Raw genomic sequence first — 20,377 nt, forward strand, 5'->3', positions numbered from 1 at the left:
TTACCCCGGGCCTCAGTAGTACCTTTTGCAGAATATCAGTCTGTCCCTGATCTATTCCTGGAGAGAAGTGGCTTCTTTGCGGCCCTTCTTGACACCAGGCCGTCCTCCAAAAGTCTTTGCCTCACTGTGCGTGCAGATGCACTCACACCTGCCTGCTGCCATTCCTGAGCAAGCTCTGTACTGGTGGTGCCCCGATCCCACAGCTGAATCACCTTTAGGAGACGGTCCTGGCGCTTGCTGGACTTTCTTGGGCGCCCTGAAGCCTTCTTCACAACAATTGAACCACTCTCCTTGAAGTTCTTGATGATCCGATAAATGGTTGATTTAGATGCAATCTTACTGGCAGCAATATCCTTGCCTGTGAAGCCCTTTTTGTGAAAAGCAATGATGACGGCACGTGTTTCCTTGCAGGTAAACATGGTTGACAGAGGAAGAACAATGATTCCAAGCACCACCTTCTTTTTGAAGCTTCCAGTCTGTTATTCAAACTCAATCAGCATGACAGAGTGATCTCCAGCCTTGTCCTCGTCAACACTCACACCTGTGTTAACGAGAGAATCACTGACATGATGTCAGCTGGTCCTTTTGTGGCAGGGCTGAAATGCAGTGGAAATGTTTTTTTGGGATTCAGTTCATTTGCATGGCAAAGAGGGACTTTGCAATTAATTGCAATTCATCTGATCACTCTTCATAACATTCTGGAGTATATGCAAATTGCCATCATACAAACTGAGGCAGCAAGACAGCAGATAAAATTAATATTTGTGTCATTATCAAAACTTTTGGCCACGACTGTATATCATGCATTTCCTATCTCCACAAATTAAACTCATTATGTAAAATGTATGCAACAATATATACAACAATGTATACAACAATCATAACTGAATACAGGCATACACACACATTAACTTGTCACGCCCTGGTTTTAATATTTTGTGTTTTCTTTATTATTTTGGTCAGGCCATGGTGTGACATGGGTTATTTTATGTGGTGTGTTTTGTCTTGGGGTTTTTGTAGGTCATGGGATTGTGGTTAGTGGGGTTGTTTTGAATAGTCTATGGCTGCCTGGAGTGGTTCTCAATCAGAGGCGGGTGTTTATCGTTGTCTCTGATTGGGAACCATATTTAGGCAGCCATATTCTTTGAGTGTTTCGTGGGTGATTGTTCCTGTCTCTGTGTTTGCACCAGATAGGGCTGTTTTCGTTGTTTGTTTTTTTCACGGTTTCTTGGTTTTTGTATATTATTCTATTTTCATCTTTATTAAAGATGTATCACAATAACCACGCTGCATTTTGGTCCGCCTCTCCTTCCTAGGAAGAACCGCGTTACATAACTCCATACTGGAAATGTACTATATGCTGTCAGAATTAGCCCTCAATGTTTTTCCTACTCTTTTTAACACATACAGTACATTCCCAAAGACAAATACTATATACCCAAACTCAAGGATGGATGTCTCTCTCTCCATCTCTCTCTCTAGTTACAGACACATGGGGCAACAATGTCTCATTCTACACATCTTTCGGTCTTCTGTTCTCTCCCCTCCCTCCTTAGGGCTCCCTCCTCCCGCTCTCCCTCCCTCCCTCCCTCCCTCGCTCAGTCATAGGCAGACGTGCTTGTCGTGCCAGCAGACCGATTTAACCCTCTCCTGATGCACAGACAGCTGCATTTCACTTCCTCTCCTTGACTCCCCTAACTATCTCTCTCTTTCCTTTTCTCTCCACAGTAGCTCTATTCATTCTTTCTCCTCCTTTCCGTTCCTCTTCCTGATTTTCCCTTGCAGTTTTCCCTGCTCACATGGCTATAAAGACTTGTCCTGTAGCAGAGCTTGTGTAATCGCTGGCTTCACAGGAACACGAGAACAGGAGCCCCTGCCTCAATACCGGCCCAATAAGGAATACCAAGCACTGGACTGAACAACACAGCGTTGGAGGGAAGGATAAAACATAAGACATACAAAGAAAAACAGGCCACCTTTTCTAAACTCCAAAGAAGAAGGATACAATACAGAATACAAGGAGTGTCAGAAGAAGAGAGGAAACAGTGTGAGGAGTACAGGAAGAGTTCCGTGTTAGACCATGCCTGGCTGTCATGTCCGGACACCGCTGGTGCTGGTGCTCTGCATGCTGGTGCTGTCCTGTGGGTCAGGAGGCGCCCGGCGGATCAGGAAGAGAGGGCTTAACCAAAAGGTGGGGGTTAGTTAGAGCTGATATGAGTACCTACACTGTTTCTGCAGCAGTGTGTGTGTGTGTGTGTGTGTGTGTGTGTGTGTGTGTGTGTGTGTGTGTGTGTGTGTGTGTGTGTGTGTGTGTGTGTGTGTGTGTGTGTGTGTGTGTGTGTGTGTGTGTGTGTGTGTGTGTGTGTGTGTGTGTGTGTGTGTGTGTGTGTGCGAAGAGAGAGGGAAAGGCTGGTGTAAATACAATACATACTCTGTTTAGCAGGGTGTCAGAGGGGTGTAGTTTGAAGGTTTCACACTGAAAACAGTTTTGGCACTGAGGTGAGAGGAGGGTGTAAACAGTGATGTGACTATGTCTCTGTTGTAGAGCTCAGTAGAGGTGTGTATGTCTGAAGATAAACGTACTGAGTAATGTTCTTGAACTCTATCAAAAAAACTCTCACAAGACTACAAAATTGAAGGTACAGAGCAGGATGCGTGTGTGTGCGGTACGAGTGTATGTGTTTGTGTGAACCTGGTGTAAAGGATGTTAGGGTTATTGGGGCAGGAACTCAGTGGGCCTTAGCTCGTTAACTCAGCTCAGTGCAGGTTTGATTGATCATAGTTAACGAGGGCCGGTGCACTATGGTGCCCCCCCTCTCTCCCCCTCCCTCCCTCCCTCCCTCCCTCCCTCCCTCTCTCTCTCTCCCCCCTCTCTCCCCCCCCCTCTCTCTCCCCCTCCCTCTCTCCCCCTCCCTCCCTCTCTCCCTCTCTCTCTCTCCCCTCCCTCCCTCTCCCTCTCCCTCTCTCCCTCTCCCCCTCCCCTCTCCCTCTCTCTCTCTCCCCCTCCCTCCCTCTCTCCCTCTCCCTCTCTCTCTCCCCCTCCCTCTCTCCCCCTCCCTCCCTCACTCCCTCTCTCCCTCTCTCTCTCTCTCTCCCTCTCCCTCTCTCTCTCCCTCCCTCCCTCCCCCTCTCTCCCTCTCTCTTTCTCTTTCTTTCTCTCTCTCCCTCCCTCACGACGGATGGCCAAACTGACATTCTTCAAGGACGCTGCTTCAAAGCCACTTTAATTGGAACATGCTGAGGTTGCTGTGACCTAATGCTTTATTCTCCAAGCCTTCCACCTCTTTCACTTCCTTCACTCTTCATTCACAACTCCATGTCACCAGCATGTGCAACACCTGTTGCCTTCCCTTCCCTTGCCTTTCTTTTTTGTCTGAATAAGCCAGTAATGGTTGCATGATGTTAGGTGAGCTTATCCGACTAGTTTAAATATTTGAGTTGTCTTACCGTACAGTGGATGGCAGTCGGTTTCAGGTTTCAAGTTGTATTAGTCGTACAGTATGTATGGGATACGCATAGTATACAACGTCCAACGAAATGGTTCCTTCAGTAGAACCTAATATTATAATAGAGGAAGGCACAATATATAGTCCAATATTTACACATGTATTGGGGAGGGTGGGGGTCAGTATATAAACTGAGCAGTGTAATAAGTGTCTGGTTACAGCAGTTGTGATGTGTGTGTAGCACAGGAGACACCCGGTGGATCAGGAAGAGAGGGCTTAACCAAAAGGTGGGGGATAGTTAGAGCTGAAATGAGTATCTACGTTGTGTGTGTGTGTGCGTGTGTGTGTGTTATGGTGCGGAGAATAAGAGCAGGTGGTCAGTCCATTTCAAGTATTCAGTCTGATGGCTTGTTGATAGAAACTGTCTCTGATGGCTTGTTGATAGAAACTGTCTCTGATGGCTTGTTGATAGAAACTGTCTCTGATGGCTTGTTGATAGAAACTGTCTCTGAGCCTGTTTGTGTCAGACCTCATCCTTTGATACATTCTGCCCGATGGTAAGGGATCCAGAAGTGCTTGTCGGTCAAAGGAAATTATTGCCCTGACATTCTGAGCAAACAAATTCGAACAGTAACCGACAAGACGCACACCCTCCTCAGTGCTGCAATCTTATCTTGTCCCATTAGGTCAGTAGTCGTGGTGTAGTGTTGGCTCAGATTAGTCCAGAACTGGGGCACTGGGTCACCTCAGGTCAGTAGTCGTAGTGTAGTGTTGGCTCAGATTAGTCCAGAACTGGGGCACTGGGTCACCTCAGGTCAGTAGTCGTAGTGTAGTGTTGGCTCAGATTAGTCCAGAACTGGGGCACTGGGTCACCTCAGGTCAGTAGTCGTAGTGTAGTGTTGGCTCAGATTAGTCCAGAACTGGGGCACTGGGTCACCTCAGGTCAGTAGTCGTGGTGTAGTGTTGGCTCAGATTAGTCCAGAACTGGGGCACTGGGTCAAATCCTTTTGGCACTTTGTTCCGCTGTAATTGCAGTTTAAACTGCAAAGTTCATAAGTGCCAAAGTTCTTGAGTGAGATGACTCAAATTAATTGGACTAATTAAATGATTTCATCCCATTGCCAGGCAGCCCCAAGTGACCCCTCTCCATTAGAGTGCCCACAGAGTGGTGTTTAATGGATGAGGCATGAACTCAGTATTGACTGCATGGACACCTTGTTGTGAGGCCATTTATAAGCTATTGTCAATATCATTGCCCTCGTCATTCAATCATTACACAGCTTTTAAAAGCCCAGGCATCTTATTCATGTAAACCCTTTCAGTGTGCTCAGTCTTAGCAATAGCAGCACTATGGTTTCATGAAGGCTGTGTGAGGAGTGGAGGAGTGACAGACAGTCATGCAGAAGACAGACCACAGAGAAACAGAGCATGGCCATTGTCACAGAGGGGCTCCTGTGTGAGAGCAGCAGACAGAGGGAGGGGAGGAGGGAGGGAAAAGATGGGAGAGGTGCAGGAGGCAGAGGGGCACAAGGTGCAGCTCTCTTTCTCCCTCCAGACCAGCAAAGTAGAATGAGCAGCCGGCCAGCACAGCCAGAAACATGCAAACATTCTGCTAGCGTGGGGCGAGCATTTCAATAACCACAGCTGCCACTGCTTAGACAGCACCCAGAGAATGTTGATGCAAATTTTGGAGTAACACTCCTCTTATTGTGTCCCATCCAGGGGGATGTAGGAATGTTTGTGATGTTCTCAACTGTACTAAATCTGTACAGTTCCATTAATTTCCCTCGATGGGGACAGGCTTTTGTCAGGTTCTGAAATTAGATTGGGCCTGCAGATGCTCAGCAAATCCTTGGCCTTCCTGTTCTGTTTCTGCTCTGGCCCATCTGCCTTGGCCTCTCTCAGCATTTTATGTCCTCCCCAGGTGATTCTTACACATCTGTTTACCATCTTACAGCTACAGCTCTTTATCCATGGGAGCTATAAGGGAATGAATCCCATGGAATTGGGCTGTCTGTGTGCTAAAACATCAGAATGAACCGAATTGGAACAGGCATCCTACCTTTGCACATTCCAGCATGGTGGCCAAGTTCATTTACAGTATATAGGCTATTCCAAAATGGCTGGACTCAATATATCCCTCTATTGTAGCCAGTAAATAACACTCTATGAGTAGGACAAAAATTGAAAATATTCGTAATAATTACAAAACATATGGCCTTGCCATACAGTAATATATTGGAAAAAATGTTCTGGAAGAAATCCACAGGAGGTAAGGTATGTTTTATACTTGGTTTGACGATACTGCTGGGTAGGTCAGAGTTAATACACTCAGTCCACTGGCAGAGGTGGTCAGGTGATGTGGACTTTGATAGGCATTCTGAACGTTAATCCCAGTCAGATGATGTGAGGACGTTACTGTACACCATCAACTAGATTCAGCCGCAGGCCAATTTTTTCATGAGTGGATGGTCAGGATGCCGGAACATAGCTACAATTCATTTATAGACTAAGGTCAGACCCTGCCAGCTGTCAGTCAGAGTCGGTGCAGGAAATGAACTAAGTGCCCAGGGGCCACACAAAGTCTAGAGCAAGGCTGGTCTAGAGACCTTTCACAGCACAGAGGAGAACTCTGCATGAAAAGGAGGCTGGATAATGCATGTAGTTATATTACATGAGAAAGGAGGAGATACCGATCCAAATAGCATGGCCATACGTGTGACTAGTATGAAATAATCAGTGCAATCCATTTGAGCTGTATGATAGTATCACATTACACATAGTCACTGGAGAGGCTGCATGGTGTGCTTCCTGGAGTTCTCGGAATCAGGAAGTGTCAGATCTAAGAACTAGATACAATACAGACCTCAATGGCCTGATCACAGTTTACATCGCAGTCTGCAGCCAAATTTGGTTTCTGATTGCTCTAGACCACAGCTGCAGCGCTCAGCTTTGAAAAACCTGCCCTGGAAGACAATGCTCCTAGTAAACACCAGTATAACAGGGCTGCCGGCATCTCTGTGGCACAGCAGGAAGATACCAATAAACAATAAATAAACAATGTGGGACTGAACATAAAACAGACACATGCAGTACGGCACAGTGCATCGCAGGGTAGGGCAGCTTGGCACTCAGACAGGTAGACTGATAGACTGACAGACAGGATCCAGACACTACTTCCTCTGTTACTGAGATCTGATGGTCACTGTAACTCACATTAGCCATTCACAGAGATAATCAGTCTCACTCTTGTACTTTAAACGTGGAGTTGCATTTGTAAAGATATAGGATGACATGAGGATGAAAGTGAATGGCCTACTTTGCATCCCTGGTTAGGGTGGGTAGCCTAGTGGTTAGAGCGTTGGACTAGTAACCGCAAGGTTGCAAGTTCGAATCCCCGAGCTGACAAGGTACAAATCTGTTGTTCTGCCCCTGAACAGGCAGTTAACCCACTGTTCCTAGGCTGTCATTGAAAATAAGAATTTGTTCTTAACTGACTTGCCTAGTTAAATAAAGGTAAAAAGAAATTAGTGAAAATACTTATTAGTTGGAGAAACATTGGTCTGCCTAGGTGGCGGGTGATAATCATGTGTTTATAGGATTAGAATCACTTTGTAGACTGAACAGCATTATGACATTTGATTAGCTTCTCTTTCACCTTTCCACTGGTTTTGAGATACTATAGGTTAGGTTAATATGACTAGGCCTAGAAACCCTCAGGAGACAGTCAGAAGATCTGAGAGATGCTTGTTCCAATCTGGCCAACGTAGACCATGGCTGCTAAAAGCACACATTCTCAATATGAAGAGAACCCTGATGAAGCCAAGAGCTCAAAAGATTAACTTTGAGGAAGGTGAATCACTGTAAAGTACATAAACAATCTGGAAGTGGTGCTAAGACGTAGTCAATTGGCGTCAAATCAAGATCAATACCCTAACCAAGGCACAGCCTGAGGACGCACTGTGGTCACACTGACAGGGAGGGCCAAAAAGTAGTGCCTCTGTGTGTTGCCACACCAACGCCACAAGTTGATTCAGTCACTAAGCCATGGTGAGACCCGGCACCCCACCCACCAGGCTGGCAGCTGATGAAGCAAACGATTTGTGTGTTTATTACAAATATGCATTCTGTGTGTCACAAACACCCATACCAAACATTTGCTTTCATTTTTACGATTGATTTGGAAGAGCAGTTGCTTAGTCTGCCATATAAACATTGCAGTTTTAACTATTTTGATCAGTCTGCAAGCACATTAACTAATTAGTGAGGGGGCATCCACTACGTGAGTAGCAGAATGCACACCTGAGTTTACAGTATCTGCTATGGAGCTCCATGCTATAGATGGGCTTTGGTTCTCTCTAGGCCAGACAATGCGGAATATTTGAATTCTGATTAACTACTGCTTGATGAAGGATGATAGAGCAGAGGAATTTGTATTGGCAGAGTGAGCCTCCCAGATTGAGTCTGGTTGGCACTGTACAATACCTCAACTGGAAACCTGACCTCACTGGATCTACTGCTGGGCCAGAGCAGCTCCTCTGTGGAATAACACTAGAAAATATGAGGAAAGTGGTGTGGTTGAATGCACATCACATACAGTGACCACAAACTTAAATAAACCTGTGTTTGACCTATGACCTCCCCCAGAGTTTACAGGAAATGCAGCCTCTAATGGGTGAAGTTCACCACATGGGTGCATGGAAATAGTTGTAGCTAATTGAACCAAGCAAAGCAGTAAGCACAGTCATGGCTGTATTACAGATCTGATTATGTAAGTGTTTCACAAGCTCTTTACGAGCAATCACAGACCACCACTGTTCCGGAGAGGGGGAGAATGTGTGTGGGTTTGAGGCACAATCACAGACCACCACTGTTCAGGAGAGGTGGAGAATGTGTGTGGGTTTGAGAAACAATCACAGACCACCACTGTTCCGGAGAGGGGGAGAGTGTGTGTGGGTTTGAGGCACAATCACAGACCACCACTGTTCAGGAGAGGTGGAGAATGTGTGTGGGTTTGAGAAACAATCACAGACCACCACTGTTCAGGAGAAGTGGAGAATTTGTGTGGGTTTGAGAAACAATCACAGACCACCACTGTTCAGGAGAGGTGGAGAATGTGTGTGGGTTTGAGAAACAATCACAGACCACCACTGTTCAGGAGAGGGGGAGAATGTGTGTGGGTTTGAGGCACAATCACAGACCACCACTGTTCAGGAGAGGTGGAGAATGTGTGTGGGTTTGAGAAACAATCACAGACCACCACTGTTCAGGAGAGGTGGAGAATGTGTGTGGGTTTGAGGCACAATCACAGACCACCACTGTTCAGCAGAGGTGGAGAGTGTGTGTGGGTTTGAGAAACAATCACAGACCACCACTGTTCAGGAGAGGTGGAGAATGTGTGTGGGTTTGAGAAACAATCACAGACCACCACTGTTCAGGAGAGGTGGAGAATGTGTGTGGGTTTGAGGCAGGCAGGACCTCCTTGACAGTGTATCACTTGTGGAGATCTCTGGCTCATGTTCACAGCCCCATTTCCCTCCATATTGAGTTACTCTTCAATTCTTCATCCCCCCACATTTTTAGAGTACTGGCAGGCATGACAGCTACATTACACTGAAAACATAAGAAATAGAAGAAGCTGATGGATAATGTTGCACCAAGTATGATACATAAATCAGTTACTGCCACCTGCTGGTCAAAAGGATAGGACAAGCACACTTGCCATTATCTTTGTAGGCCTACAATAGCTATTATGTTGTAAAGGATCCAGGTCTCTTTATATTTCAGCAAATTTCTGTGAAAACAAGAAAGTAATTATCTAAATCATCTCAGGACTATGAGTATCCGAACCAGCAGTCCCAGTCCACCCAGCACCAGAAGAACGACCGCTGCCCACCCCCACCTCAGATGCTACCGGAGCGGGCCTGCGAGGTGCCCGGCTGCCGCTCTGACTCAGAGTGTGAGCGCCACAAACGCTGCTGTTACAACGGTTGCATCTACGCCTGTCTGGAGTCAGTGCAGCCACCACCAGGTGAGCACCATAGATCTAGTATACAGTAAACAAAATCATACTTATCGACCCATTTGACAACACACATGGTCATATATAGCATGGGCATGGTTCTAACCACAAGGATATGCATTAAAGTCCTGACGATATAATTAGGATCAAACTTTCTAATGACGTGTGTTTGTGTTGACCAGTGCTGGACTGGCTGGTTCAACCCAAGCCTCGGTGGCTGGGAGGGAATGGCTGGCTTCTAGACGGTCCAGAGGAGGTACTGCAGGGTGAGTAGCCTGGAACCATTAAACCCACCTGAAGTCTACATCATCAGTATGTGTTTAGTTGACCTCTGACCTGTGTGTCCCCTTCCCTCTAGCGGAGGCATGCAGCACCACAGAAGATGGTGACGAGCCCCTTCACTGTCCCACGGGCTACGAGTGCCACATCATCAACCAAGGAAACCCCGCCGTTGGCATCCCCAACAGGGGACAGTGCATCAAGTCGCGTGGTAACTCTGGTAAGGTCAGATTCAGTTAACACCCATGCAATGTAATTCTAAAAACTGCCATAAACTAACTGGAGGTGCTCGCTCTCTTCCAGACGGACGTCCCATGAGGCAAAAGTCCTACAAGGACTATAAGGATTACTTGGGTAGGTGTGATGACCAACTGTCCTGTATACTCAATCATTATTACTGCATTTGGATCAACTATTGGGGTCTCTTATATGCCTGTCATTTCTCCACCATAGGAACTGGAAGCAGCTCTAATAATGCTGTGGCCTATGAGAAACACCACCACAAACATCTGGGATGAGGTAGGTCTTACTGGGATAGAAAACTAGATGGCATTTAGAAAAACAAAAAGGACATAATATAGCCTATATTATTTGCTAGGGCTGAGAATTACCAGGGACCTCACTATATGATATTATCACCATATTTAGGTGCCAATACAATATGTATTATGATTTGATGTTCCAAAGATATTGCTCTCTGTATGTCTGCTGCAGAGAGACTAGAGAGAGTATAAGTACATTTGTTTTGATCAATCATGGAAATGAAATACCTGAAAACATGTTGGCTCACTATTTTAAAAGATGGAGAAGAAGCTATAGGATGAAAAATACAAGCATTTTGGCACAGGTACAGTCAATTTAGCACCAGCTAAAAATATATATTGTCCAAAATAATATTGCTCTATGTAACAGTATCGATTTTCCCCTCATCAAAATGTTTTGCCTATACCAGAGCTATCAGAGGACAATCTAACAATCTATAATAACAATTTCTGACAGATATTAAATGCTCATACTCATCACAACAGATCAATGTCTTTCCTTAGAGCATCGGATACCTCTCCACAGAACCTCAGCTATCAGAGCCCAGATACCAAACCTCTCGTCAACAGAACACAACCAGACCAGGTCAACAGAACACAACCAAACCAGACCTGGTAACCTCACGGAGCGTTACATTTCTCATGTCTGGCCTGGGAAAAGGAAGAAAACAAGCCTACATTTCCTACCTCTTCTCTAACTGTTATACTCACTTTTGTTGTAATAATGGTCCAGGCAGGATTAACACATAATACACTACTTTGAGAGAGTCACACACACACACACAGAAACGTGTTGTGATTTAGTCATGGGTAAAGAATAATGGCGTTATGGTTGAAGCAGAGAAAGGTATGACAGTAAACATCAAAGCACTTTTCTTTCCATCTCAAACTGGAAAAAAAAAACATTCCATTATTCTATACATAATATCTAAGTAGATCCACTGCAAAACACTCCACAACTTGATGCACACACACACCCGCCACCTAGGCAGATCCATGTTTATTCAACTAATAAGCATCTTCACCAATCAGATCAGCTCTGAAAAAGATCTGTGAAAAGAAATGCGATTGCTCAAAACTAGTGGAAACAATATCAAAATTGGGCTGCCTGTGTAAACCCAGACATTGAATCCTAACCTGAGGCCCATTGAGGGCTGGTCAATAGAAAATAAGAACCATGTGCTGCTGTTGGCCCACTCACCCTTCAGGCGAGCAGGATGAAGGTCCCATAAACACACAGGGTTTATGGTTCTCAGACTGAAAACCCAGAAACAGCTGGGGGTCAACCAGAACCACAAACAGACTCCATACATTCATGTAATAACTTCACAACTACCCTCCACTCTACTGACAGCTTGAACAAAGCCTGTATACCATAGTAGGAGAGCAAGCTAGGCCTTACACCAATGATCACACCACTTTCAGAACATCGAACAGTTCAAACTATCGAAAGTGAATCAAATTGATCCTATTCCATCCAGTATTTTCACAAAAATGTGCTTTAGTATCATAAACAGTGAGTGGTTAGGAGTCCATGTCTGTATTTGAGTACTAAATGAAATGGTGCTCAGTTCCAAGGCTGCCTCTTCAATAAGCGGGTCTACACACAAAGACTGAATCACACAACTAATAAGCTAGAGGTATGAACAAGATGTAACTCTGAGTGAAACAGTGATATCCAAATGTTGTCAAACTGGTGCTGTAATGTTGCTTTGTGTATTCTAAATAAACTTTGTTTGAGGCATGGTCTGCTATTCACATTATTGTACAGACCTAAATAACTGCGAAACGTTACACTAAAACCTAACCATTAACGCAAAAGCACGATTTACCATTCTTGCTAACCTTAGGTGACTACCTTGGGGTGGATGACAAAACAGTCTGTACATTACAGTAAATATTTCATTTATTAACGTATCAAACAGTCTTTACAAAGCAAGGGTCAGGGGTGAAGACACAGGCGGTGTTCCGATTCCCTCCCCTGCTCCCTGAAATGGCATTCTTTTTAAATCCAATGAATGTATGTCCACCTCGGGGAGAAGGTTAGAGAATTGAAGTGCAGCCACAGAAACATAAAAGCACACTTCTCGGCCATGTTTATGTTGCAAACTTTTTCTGTCGGACTGGAGCAGGCAGCTGAGATGTGATGGCCAGGAGAGGGCGCTCCACCACCACCAGAGACTGGTCATCCAACAGGCTCACACACAGCAGGTCCTACACAGGACATATCATAGGAACAGACACATGAATAAAACATACTGATTTGACCTGTTATATTTACTGAATTTAAACATCACTGTATATCCAACAGAATTCCTGATATTGTCCCAGTTTGGGTTCTACCTGGCCAAAAAGAGGAGACTCACCTGGAAGGTTTTGCATATTTTGAAAGCATGGAGGTGACTGGGCCTCTCCTGCTCTGTTAAGCTCCTGAGGGTCATCTGATTGTAAAACTGGGTCTTCTGGTCAGGGAGGGGCTGAGGGGGGAAAAGGGGACAGCGTTAACCTCACAGGCCACTTACAGCAGGTGTATTTCTAAATGATACATTCAGTATGATCCATACTAGGCCACTAAAACCAATAAGGCCATTATGACAAGGACATTGATGAATAAACACTTGAAAGAAAAACAAAAAGGGGGATGCCTATGGGAAATGCAGGTTTCTTACCAGACTTTGGTCGATTATGCAGAACATGTGCATGTCGTGCAGGACAACTTGATTTGGGTTTTTCGGGTTGAAGGTCACGTGGGTGACGGGTGTGTCCCGGTCCAACCACACGTTGTGGAGCCCCTGCTTCTGCAGCTTTCGGCTCCAGTCTGTGTACTGCTTCTCCACTATAGAGTACTCAAATAACTACAGACATGCACCACAGAACAGTCAGCATAACTACACGTGTCAAGAGTACTAAATCCTAAACCTACAGGGGAAATGACAACAATTTCAACAAGATCAATCGTGTAAAAGGTATAATTGAGAGATACTAATATCTACAACTGCAGTGGCAGCAATGTGAGGGGATGGCATGGTGTTTACCTGTTGGTCAGCGTGCACCACTGTCATGTTGTTGGTGGTGGGGTGGATCCCCATGGCACTGGGACAGGAACCATAAACAGGTACTATACAATGGAGCTGGAACACAAGAACAGGGCCATGAGCGGCTGTCATTGGTAGAAGATTATACAACTTTTACAGTGTTACTTGTAGTCTAACAAGCAGCTGTAGAGCTTGGCTGGAAAACCTACCCACCTTTAGTTTCTGTAGATTATACACGTGGATCTCACAGTCACTATTTGCGGCCGCCAGCCACTTCCCATCTACACTGGTAGTCATTAGGTGAATGGGCTGCCTGGACCCTGGAGAAGGAAACGTCAGAGTGAGACCATGCTGCCACAATCAGAGTTTAGAATCGGAATTATACAAAAGAAAGCTATGGTTTTCCAGTGAAGAACAACCAAACTGAGGTGACATATCGGAGGATCCACTGACCTGACTTGGGCTTCAGGGTGTGCACATACTTGCACTCAGACTGGGTAAGAGCAATAACGAGGACTGATGATTGGCTGGAGGCAGCAAACATCTTGGAGGAGTCCGAGGAGAAGCAGAGCTGGTGTGCAGAGCATAGAGCCTTTGGGAGTTTGGATCCCTGGGAGGGGAAGACAAGTGAGGTAGTTCAAATATATTCTAAAAATAAAATATTGCTGAACCTACACTATATATACACACAAAGGTATGCGGACACCCCTTCAAAATCAGTGGATTCGGCTACTTCAGCCACACCCGTTGCTGACAGGTGTATAAAATCGAGCACACAGCCATACAATCGGCAGAGACAAACATGGCAGTAGAATGGCCTTACTGAAGAGCCCAGTGACTTTCAACGTGGCACCGTCATAAGTCAGTTTGTCAAATTTCTGTCCTAGAGCTGTCAGTCAACTGTAAGTGCTGTTATTGTGAAGTGGAAATGTGTAAAATGTGTGTCAGTTGCAACACTCACTACCGAGTTCTAAACCGCCTTTGGAAGTAACTTCAGCACAAGAACTGTGTCAATAGCTTATCATAGCCAAGCAGCCGCACACACTCCTAAGATCAACATGCGCAATGCCAAGCGTCGGCTGGAGTGGTGTAAAACTCTGGAGTGATGAACCATAGTTCCCCATCTGGCAGTCCAACGGACGAATCTCAGGAGAACGCTACCTGCCCGAATGCATAGTGCCAACTGTAAAGTTTGGTGGAGGAGGAATAATGGTCTAATTGTTTTTTGCTTTCATTGTTCAGACTAGGACCATTAGTTCCAATGAAGGGAAATCTTAATGCTACAGCATAGAATGACATTCTAGACAATTCTGTGCTTCCAACTTCATGTGTACAGTTTGAGGCAGGCCCTTTCTTGTTTCACCATGGCAATGCCACCATGAACAAAGTGAGGTCCATAAAGAAATAGTTTTTCGAAATCGGGGTGGAAGAACTGACCTCAACCCCGTCGAACACCCCTGGGATGAATTAATAATGGCATAGAAATAATGGCTGGTCAATTTGAATGATTGCAAATATCACCGTCCCTGGGAAAACTAAACACAATCCATGATCAGATTCCACAAGCTCAAATGACAATCAACAAGAACAGGATCTTATGAATTAGTCAAACAATGAGAAATCAATCCTGGAATATTGACTTAGTTGACTTTAGATCACAATCGGGGAAATCAGTTCATAACCAGAGATTAAATAGTAGAAGAAATATCTCAATATTTGAATACATTTTGTTGTCATTGCCACTACTGCCAGAGCGACACGCATGATACAGTAGAGGCGAGGAAGGTTGACTTTATCCACTCTCAGGATTTGGTAATACCTTGGTAATACTGATGTTATTATTGTCCGTCTGCAGCCTGTAGATACGCACGCAGGACACGGTGGAATAAGCTAGCCATCCTCCACAGGAGGACAGGGCACTGCAGCAGATATGATCTTCACCCTGGGGGCAAAGGTCACAACAATACTACAGTTAAAAAGCATTTATATAACATTATAAACTCAGCAAAAAAATAAATGTCCTCTTTTCAGGACCCTGTCTTTCAAAGATAAGATATTTTGACTTTTTACAAGTCATCAGATCACATTGTAAAGGGTTTAATCAAATTTATTTATATAGCCCTTCGTACATCAGCTGATATCTCAAAGTGCTGTACAGAAACCCAGCCTAAAACCCCAAACAGCAAGCAATGCAGGTGTAGAAGCACAGTGGCTAGGAAAAACTCGCTAGAAAGGCCAAAACCTAGGAAGAAACCTAGAGAGAAAGCAGGCTATGTGGGGTGGCCAGTCCTCTTCTGGCTGTGCCGGGTGGAGATTATAACAGAACATGGCCAAGATGTTCAAATGTTCATAAATGACCAGCATGGTCGAATAATAATGAGGCAGAACAGTTGAAATTGGAGCAGCAGCACGGTCAGGTGGACTGGGGACAGCAAGAAGTCATCATGTCAGGTAGTCCTGGGGCATGGTCCTAGGGCTCAGGTAGTTGAAACTGGTTTCAACACTGTTTCCCATGCTTGTTCAATGAACCATAAACAATTAATGAACATGCACCCTTGGAACAGTCGTTAAGACACTAACAGCTTACAGACGGTAGACAATTAAGGTCACAGTTATGAAAAGTTAGGACACTAAAGAGGCCTTTCTGCTGACTCAGAAAAACTCCAAAAGAAAGATGCCCAGGGCCCCTGCTCATCTGCATGAACGTGCCTTAGGCATGCTGCAAGGAAGCATGAGGACTGCAGATGTGGCCAGGGCAATAAATTGCAATGTCCGTAACGTGAGATGCCAAAGACAGCGCTACAGAGAGACAGGACGGACAGCTGATCGTCCTCGCAGTGTCAGACCATGTGTAACACCGGCACAGGATCGGTACATCCGAACATCACACCTGCGGGACAGGTACAGGATGGCAACAACAACTGCCCGAGTTACACCAGGAACGCACAATCCCTCCATCAGTGCTCAGACTGTCCCCGCAATAGGCCGAGAGAGGCTGGACTGAGGGCTTGTAGGCCTGTTGTAAGGCAGGTCCTCACCAGACATCAAAGGTAACAACGTCACCAATGGGCACAAACCCACCGTCACTGGACCAGACAGGACTGGAAAAAAGTGCTCTTCACTGACGAGTCGTGGTTTTGTCTAACCGGGGGTGATGGTCGGATTCGCATTTATCATTGGAAGGAATGAGTGTTACACCGAGGCCTGTACTCTGGAGAGGGATCGATTTGAAGGTAGAGGGCCCGTCCGTCTGGGGCGGTGTGTCACAGCATCATCTGACTGAGCTTGTTGTCATTGCAGGCAATCTCAACGCAGTGCGTTACATCCACCTCCCTCATGTGGTACCCCTGAAATGACCCTCCAGCATGACAACGCCAACAGCCATACTGCTTGTTCTGTGCGTGATTTCCTGCAAGACAGGAATGTCAGTGTTCTGCCATGGCCAGCGAAGAGCCCGGATCTCAATCCCATTGAGCACGCCTGGGACCTGTTGAATCGGAGGGTGAGGACTAGGGCCATTCCCCCAAGAAATGTGGTGCAGTCCATGAGGAGGAGATGCTATGCAGTACTTAATGCAGCTGGTGGCCACACCAGATACTAACTGCTACTTTTGACCCCCCCCCCCTTTGTACATTATTAAATGTACGTTATTCACATGGCTGTGGAACTGGTTCAGTTTGTCTCAGTTGTTGAATCTTATGTTCATACAAATATTTGGTTTGGTGGAAAAATTACTTAAAATAGTATTTTAGTGATTTCAAACTCTATTTCGGGTCAAATTTCCCCAGAGCATAAGGGAAAACGTTGATTTAGCTACATTTTCTGTATCTCAATAGCCTTGTCAGAGGACGTTTATTTTTTTTGCTGAGTTTATAAACTCAAGACTATGCCACTCAGATTCACTGTATACTGTGCTCAGATAAGCTAAGAGGAAAGGCTAGAGGGTCGGGTGATCTTAGATGGTTCTACTGATCAAGTTGATATGCAGGAGCCACATAGCTACCTTTTTCTTCAGAAGGAGGAGTTTCTCCGGCTTCCTCTTCAGAGGCAAGCGGTCTCCTGGCTTCCCTGAAAAGAAGACAGATGAGTTGTCAAATACTGCACACAACAACTATACCTACTAGACAAGTGTGATGACCACTGCCTTTTGTTTGAAGGAGTCAACGATATTGACTCTATTTCTCGCCTCTTCCTAGACAGTGTGTGTGTGGTTCTCACCATGTCCATCACTATCTCCCAGTCTCCACAGCTCCAGCTGACCAGGGAACTGGAAGAGCAGTAGTCCTGCCTTCTTCGCACAGGATACCAGATTCCGCTGGGGAAAAAACAACAAAACAGGATCGAACCCAGCCTAAAGGCAATTCTATAATAATTAGTAATTTCTGCCATTTCTGTACTCACGTGGGGAAAGTGGATCTTCCGAAGTCCTGAAGCGTGTGACTTCTCATCAAACTTCTCCAAGAGGGGTCTCACTACAAGGTGGGTATCCATGCCTGAGAAAATAATGTATCCAGAATGAGTCTTTATGCAGTCAATATAAAGCAACATTTATTGTACTACAGTAGCATTTCATCTTCCTCCATTTGAGCAGTAGTACCGACCTCCAGAGACGATGGCGGTCTCGATCTCAGCCAGGGCTCTGACATCATGCGTGTGGTTCTTGAAGGTCCTGGTTCTGACCCACTCCTTGTCCTGCTGCTGATGCAGAGTAGGTGCAATGAACTGGAACTGGATCACAGTGCCTTCTGACGTCCCTGCCACCACACTGCTCTCGTCCTGTCAATCACACACAGCCAAGTCAGGAAGGAAGCTCCATTCTAGTGAAACATAAACAGTAGTTGTGTCAAACAAATACATGCCTTCAAACATGTCACCCTGCTCTCTCCCCTCTGAATAAAAATAGAGTGCGCCAATCCGGAAGGAGAGATAAGATGTTTGTTAACGCCAGGTGTCCATCACAGAGAATATCCTCTCACCTTAGAGACAGACAGTGCCAGCACATCCCACTTGGTCACCAGGTGTGTTTTGACAAGAGTGCCGGTGTGTCCGTCCCAGACTTGGACCTTCCCAGCAGAGTCCCCGCTGACGACAGTATGGTCTGACAGGAAGGCCACGCTCCAGACTACTGTCTCCCGACTCTTAGAGCCTCCAAAGCCCCGGTCCACCAGGAGCCTCTGTACGGCATGACCTGAGACAACAAACACTAGGGGTCAGGATCAAACTACAAGTAGCTACATGGACATCAGAGGACTGACAAAGACTGCAACATAACACCACAACCTCACTGGCCCATTGGAACAAGTATGAATTCAACACTACTTTTCGAATGTAAACTGATTATTCAAAGTAGATCATAGCTCACCAGTTGGAACATCAAAGACACGGATCATGTCCATCATGCCAGCAGCGATGTGTGTGCCAGAGGGGTGCCAGGAGAGGGATATGATGCGACCTGAAAGACAGGATTAGAATGTTTAACAGGGCTGCACTACAACAAGAGGTTTCATTGGCAATGTCCCTAATCCCATTGACAGTGAGTGAGGATGCCCATATTTTACCTTTATTTAACAAGACAAGTCAGTTAAGAACAAATTCTTATTTTCAATGCGGGCCTAGGAACAGTGCGTTAAGTGCCTGTTCAGGGGCAGAGCGACAGATGTGTACCTTGTCAGCTCGGGGGTTTGAACTTGCAACCTTCCGGTTGCTAGTCCACCGCTCCAACCACTAGGCTACCCTGCCGCCCCTTATATAGCATAAGAAAGGCTGCAATCTAAGGAAGGAACACATTTTTTGACAATTAAATCAGAAGGACCGTTTCTCTTACCTTTCTGTCTGTCCAGATTGCGCTCAAACTGTATGTGCTCTTCAAGTACTTCAAACAACTTCACTGTCCCATCTTCACATCCAATCTAACAGGTGAAAAACGCACATTTACATTGTTTTAATAGCAAAATAAATACATATACAGCAGGCATACTTGGAATATTTCTGAAAATACATTGATTCTAGAGGGGTAACTGACCGCTAATTGTGTCCCTTGAGTATTGCTGATTATGGTCCAAATGGGGCCCCCATACGCCTCCAGGGAGTACTTGGGTCTTAGGTTTTCCAGGTCATATTCTGTGATCTCTCCATTCAGGCCAGCACTGAAAAGGCGTCTTCCAACCCAACACAGAGACTCGATGGATCGGGAGTCTTTCCCTGGGATAACCTGCAGATCCAAAACAAGTGTTAATGGCAAGTTTAGCAACCACACTGAGGCAATTTCTGTCAACAATGGCCAAACGAGAGAGGTTCGAAGTTTTTTAAATGTGCTAGAATGTAATGGCCAAACAAAATGTTTCTTTACATTCTGAACATGCCATAAAATAATAAAGTAAGCTACTAACTTTTTCCTGGAAATAGTGGTCAGTGAAGTTGAAAATCTCGACACTCCCATCCATTCGTGCAAGGGCTAGTCTCTCTGTGTGGGCATTGAATGCCATGGCTCTGATCGCTGTGGGCATGTAGTCGAAAAACCGAACCCGGTGCACTTTGAACTCCCCCATTGTTGCGTATCTAAGAAAACAGATACATGTTAAAAATTAAAAAGAGGATGAACAGTTTTGCATGGAAAACAGTAATGTTAGCTCACGTTGATGGACTTAGTTACAATAACTAGTTAGCGGATAAACGACCATCATGTTAAATATATAATTTGAAATGTAAGCCGCAACAAGATAACTATCAACTACAAAACTAGCCTACATGGATAAAGATAGCTAACTAAAGTTAGATTGCTAGCTCACAATTTGGCCGGTTAGCTAGCTACGCTCGCTGTAACGTTACACTGAAAGACAAGAACATGCCTATCAACAAAAAATTACATTATTGGCAAGTACCGATATATATTGAACATAGAAAGAGTAAAACAAATACGCTTACTTGTATCACCCCCTTCTTTAGTATTTTCTTCACTTTCACCAAACGTTCATTGCTAAGAGTTTCAAACGTTGAATTACAGCAAACACCACGTTGGACACCTTTGAACCGGAAACCCTAGATGTGAGTGAC

The 20,377-nt window shown here is 45.2% G+C and overlaps 2 protein-coding genes across 3 annotated transcripts; one reads left to right on the top strand and one right to left on the bottom strand.

The window, feature by feature from the left end:
- Window positions 1-1,621: 1,621 nt before the first annotated feature.
- On the top strand, window positions 1,622-12,031 carry wfdc1 (WAP four-disulfide core domain 1). 2 transcript variants are annotated; one of them, XM_064928949.1, is made up of 7 exons: window positions 1,622-2,191; window positions 9,279-9,477; window positions 9,651-9,734; window positions 9,827-9,967; window positions 10,051-10,101; window positions 10,201-10,266; window positions 10,776-12,031. In XM_064928949.1, the coding sequence occupies exons 1-6, from the start codon at window positions 2,081-2,083 to the stop codon at window positions 10,263-10,265; spliced, it is 651 nt and encodes a 216-aa protein (XP_064785021.1). In that variant the 5' UTR covers window positions 1,622-2,080; the 3' UTR covers window position 10,266; window positions 10,776-12,031. The 2 variants fall into 2 exon arrangements, with proteins under 2 accessions (XP_064785021.1, XP_064785020.1); XM_064928948.1 differs by having other exon boundaries at window positions 10,794-12,031.
- Window positions 12,032-12,177: 146 nt separating this feature from the next.
- LOC135509430 (U3 small nucleolar RNA-associated protein 4 homolog) lies at window positions 12,178-20,351 on the bottom strand. The gene is made up of 17 exons (XM_064930081.1): window positions 20,249-20,351; window positions 19,714-19,882; window positions 19,347-19,535; window positions 19,149-19,233; window positions 18,687-18,776; window positions 18,301-18,512; window positions 17,926-18,100; window positions 17,726-17,817; window positions 17,543-17,639; window positions 17,328-17,392; window positions 15,144-15,266; window positions 13,778-13,934; window positions 13,538-13,644; window positions 13,325-13,420; window positions 12,959-13,144; window positions 12,656-12,766; window positions 12,178-12,503 (listed from the first exon to the last, which is right to left on the bottom strand). The coding sequence occupies exons 2-17, from the start codon at window positions 19,870-19,872 to the stop codon at window positions 12,387-12,389; spliced, it is 2,061 nt and encodes a 686-aa protein (XP_064786153.1). The 5' UTR covers window positions 19,873-19,882; window positions 20,249-20,351; the 3' UTR covers window positions 12,178-12,386.
- Between the last annotated feature and the right edge of the window lie 26 nt (window positions 20,352-20,377).

The sequence above is a fragment of the Oncorhynchus masou genome, chromosome 22 (assembly GCF_036934945.1).
Source record: "Oncorhynchus masou masou isolate Uvic2021 chromosome 22, UVic_Omas_1.1, whole genome shotgun sequence".
Lineage (NCBI taxonomy): Eukaryota > Metazoa > Chordata > Actinopteri > Salmoniformes > Salmonidae > Oncorhynchus > Oncorhynchus masou.

Excerpts from the sequence above, each read along its gene's own strand:
- wfdc1 (XM_064928949.1), top strand. The coding sequence starts at position 2,081 with ATGCCTGGCTGTCATGTCCGGACACCGCTGGTGCTGGTGCTCTGCATG. Across the intron at positions 9,735-9,826 it reads TCCAGAGGAGGTACTGCAGG|CGGAGGCATGCAGCACCACA; the intron begins GTGAGTAGCCTG and ends CCTTCCCTCTAG. Across the intron at positions 9,968-10,050 it reads CAAGTCGCGTGGTAACTCTG|ACGGACGTCCCATGAGGCAA; the intron begins GTAAGGTCAGAT and ends GCTCTCTTCCAG.
- LOC135509430 (XM_064930081.1), bottom strand. The coding sequence starts at position 19,872 with ATGGGGGAGTTCAAAGTGCACCGGGTTCGGTTTTTCGACTACATGCCC. Across the intron at positions 13,645-13,777 it reads CACCCTGAAGCCCAAGTCAG|GGTCCAGGCAGCCCATTCAC; the intron begins GTCAGTGGATCC and ends TTCCTTCTCCAG. Across the intron at positions 13,421-13,537 it reads ATAATCTACAGAAACTAAAG|CTCCATTGTATAGTACCTGT; the intron begins GTGGGTAGGTTT and ends CTTGTGTTCCAG.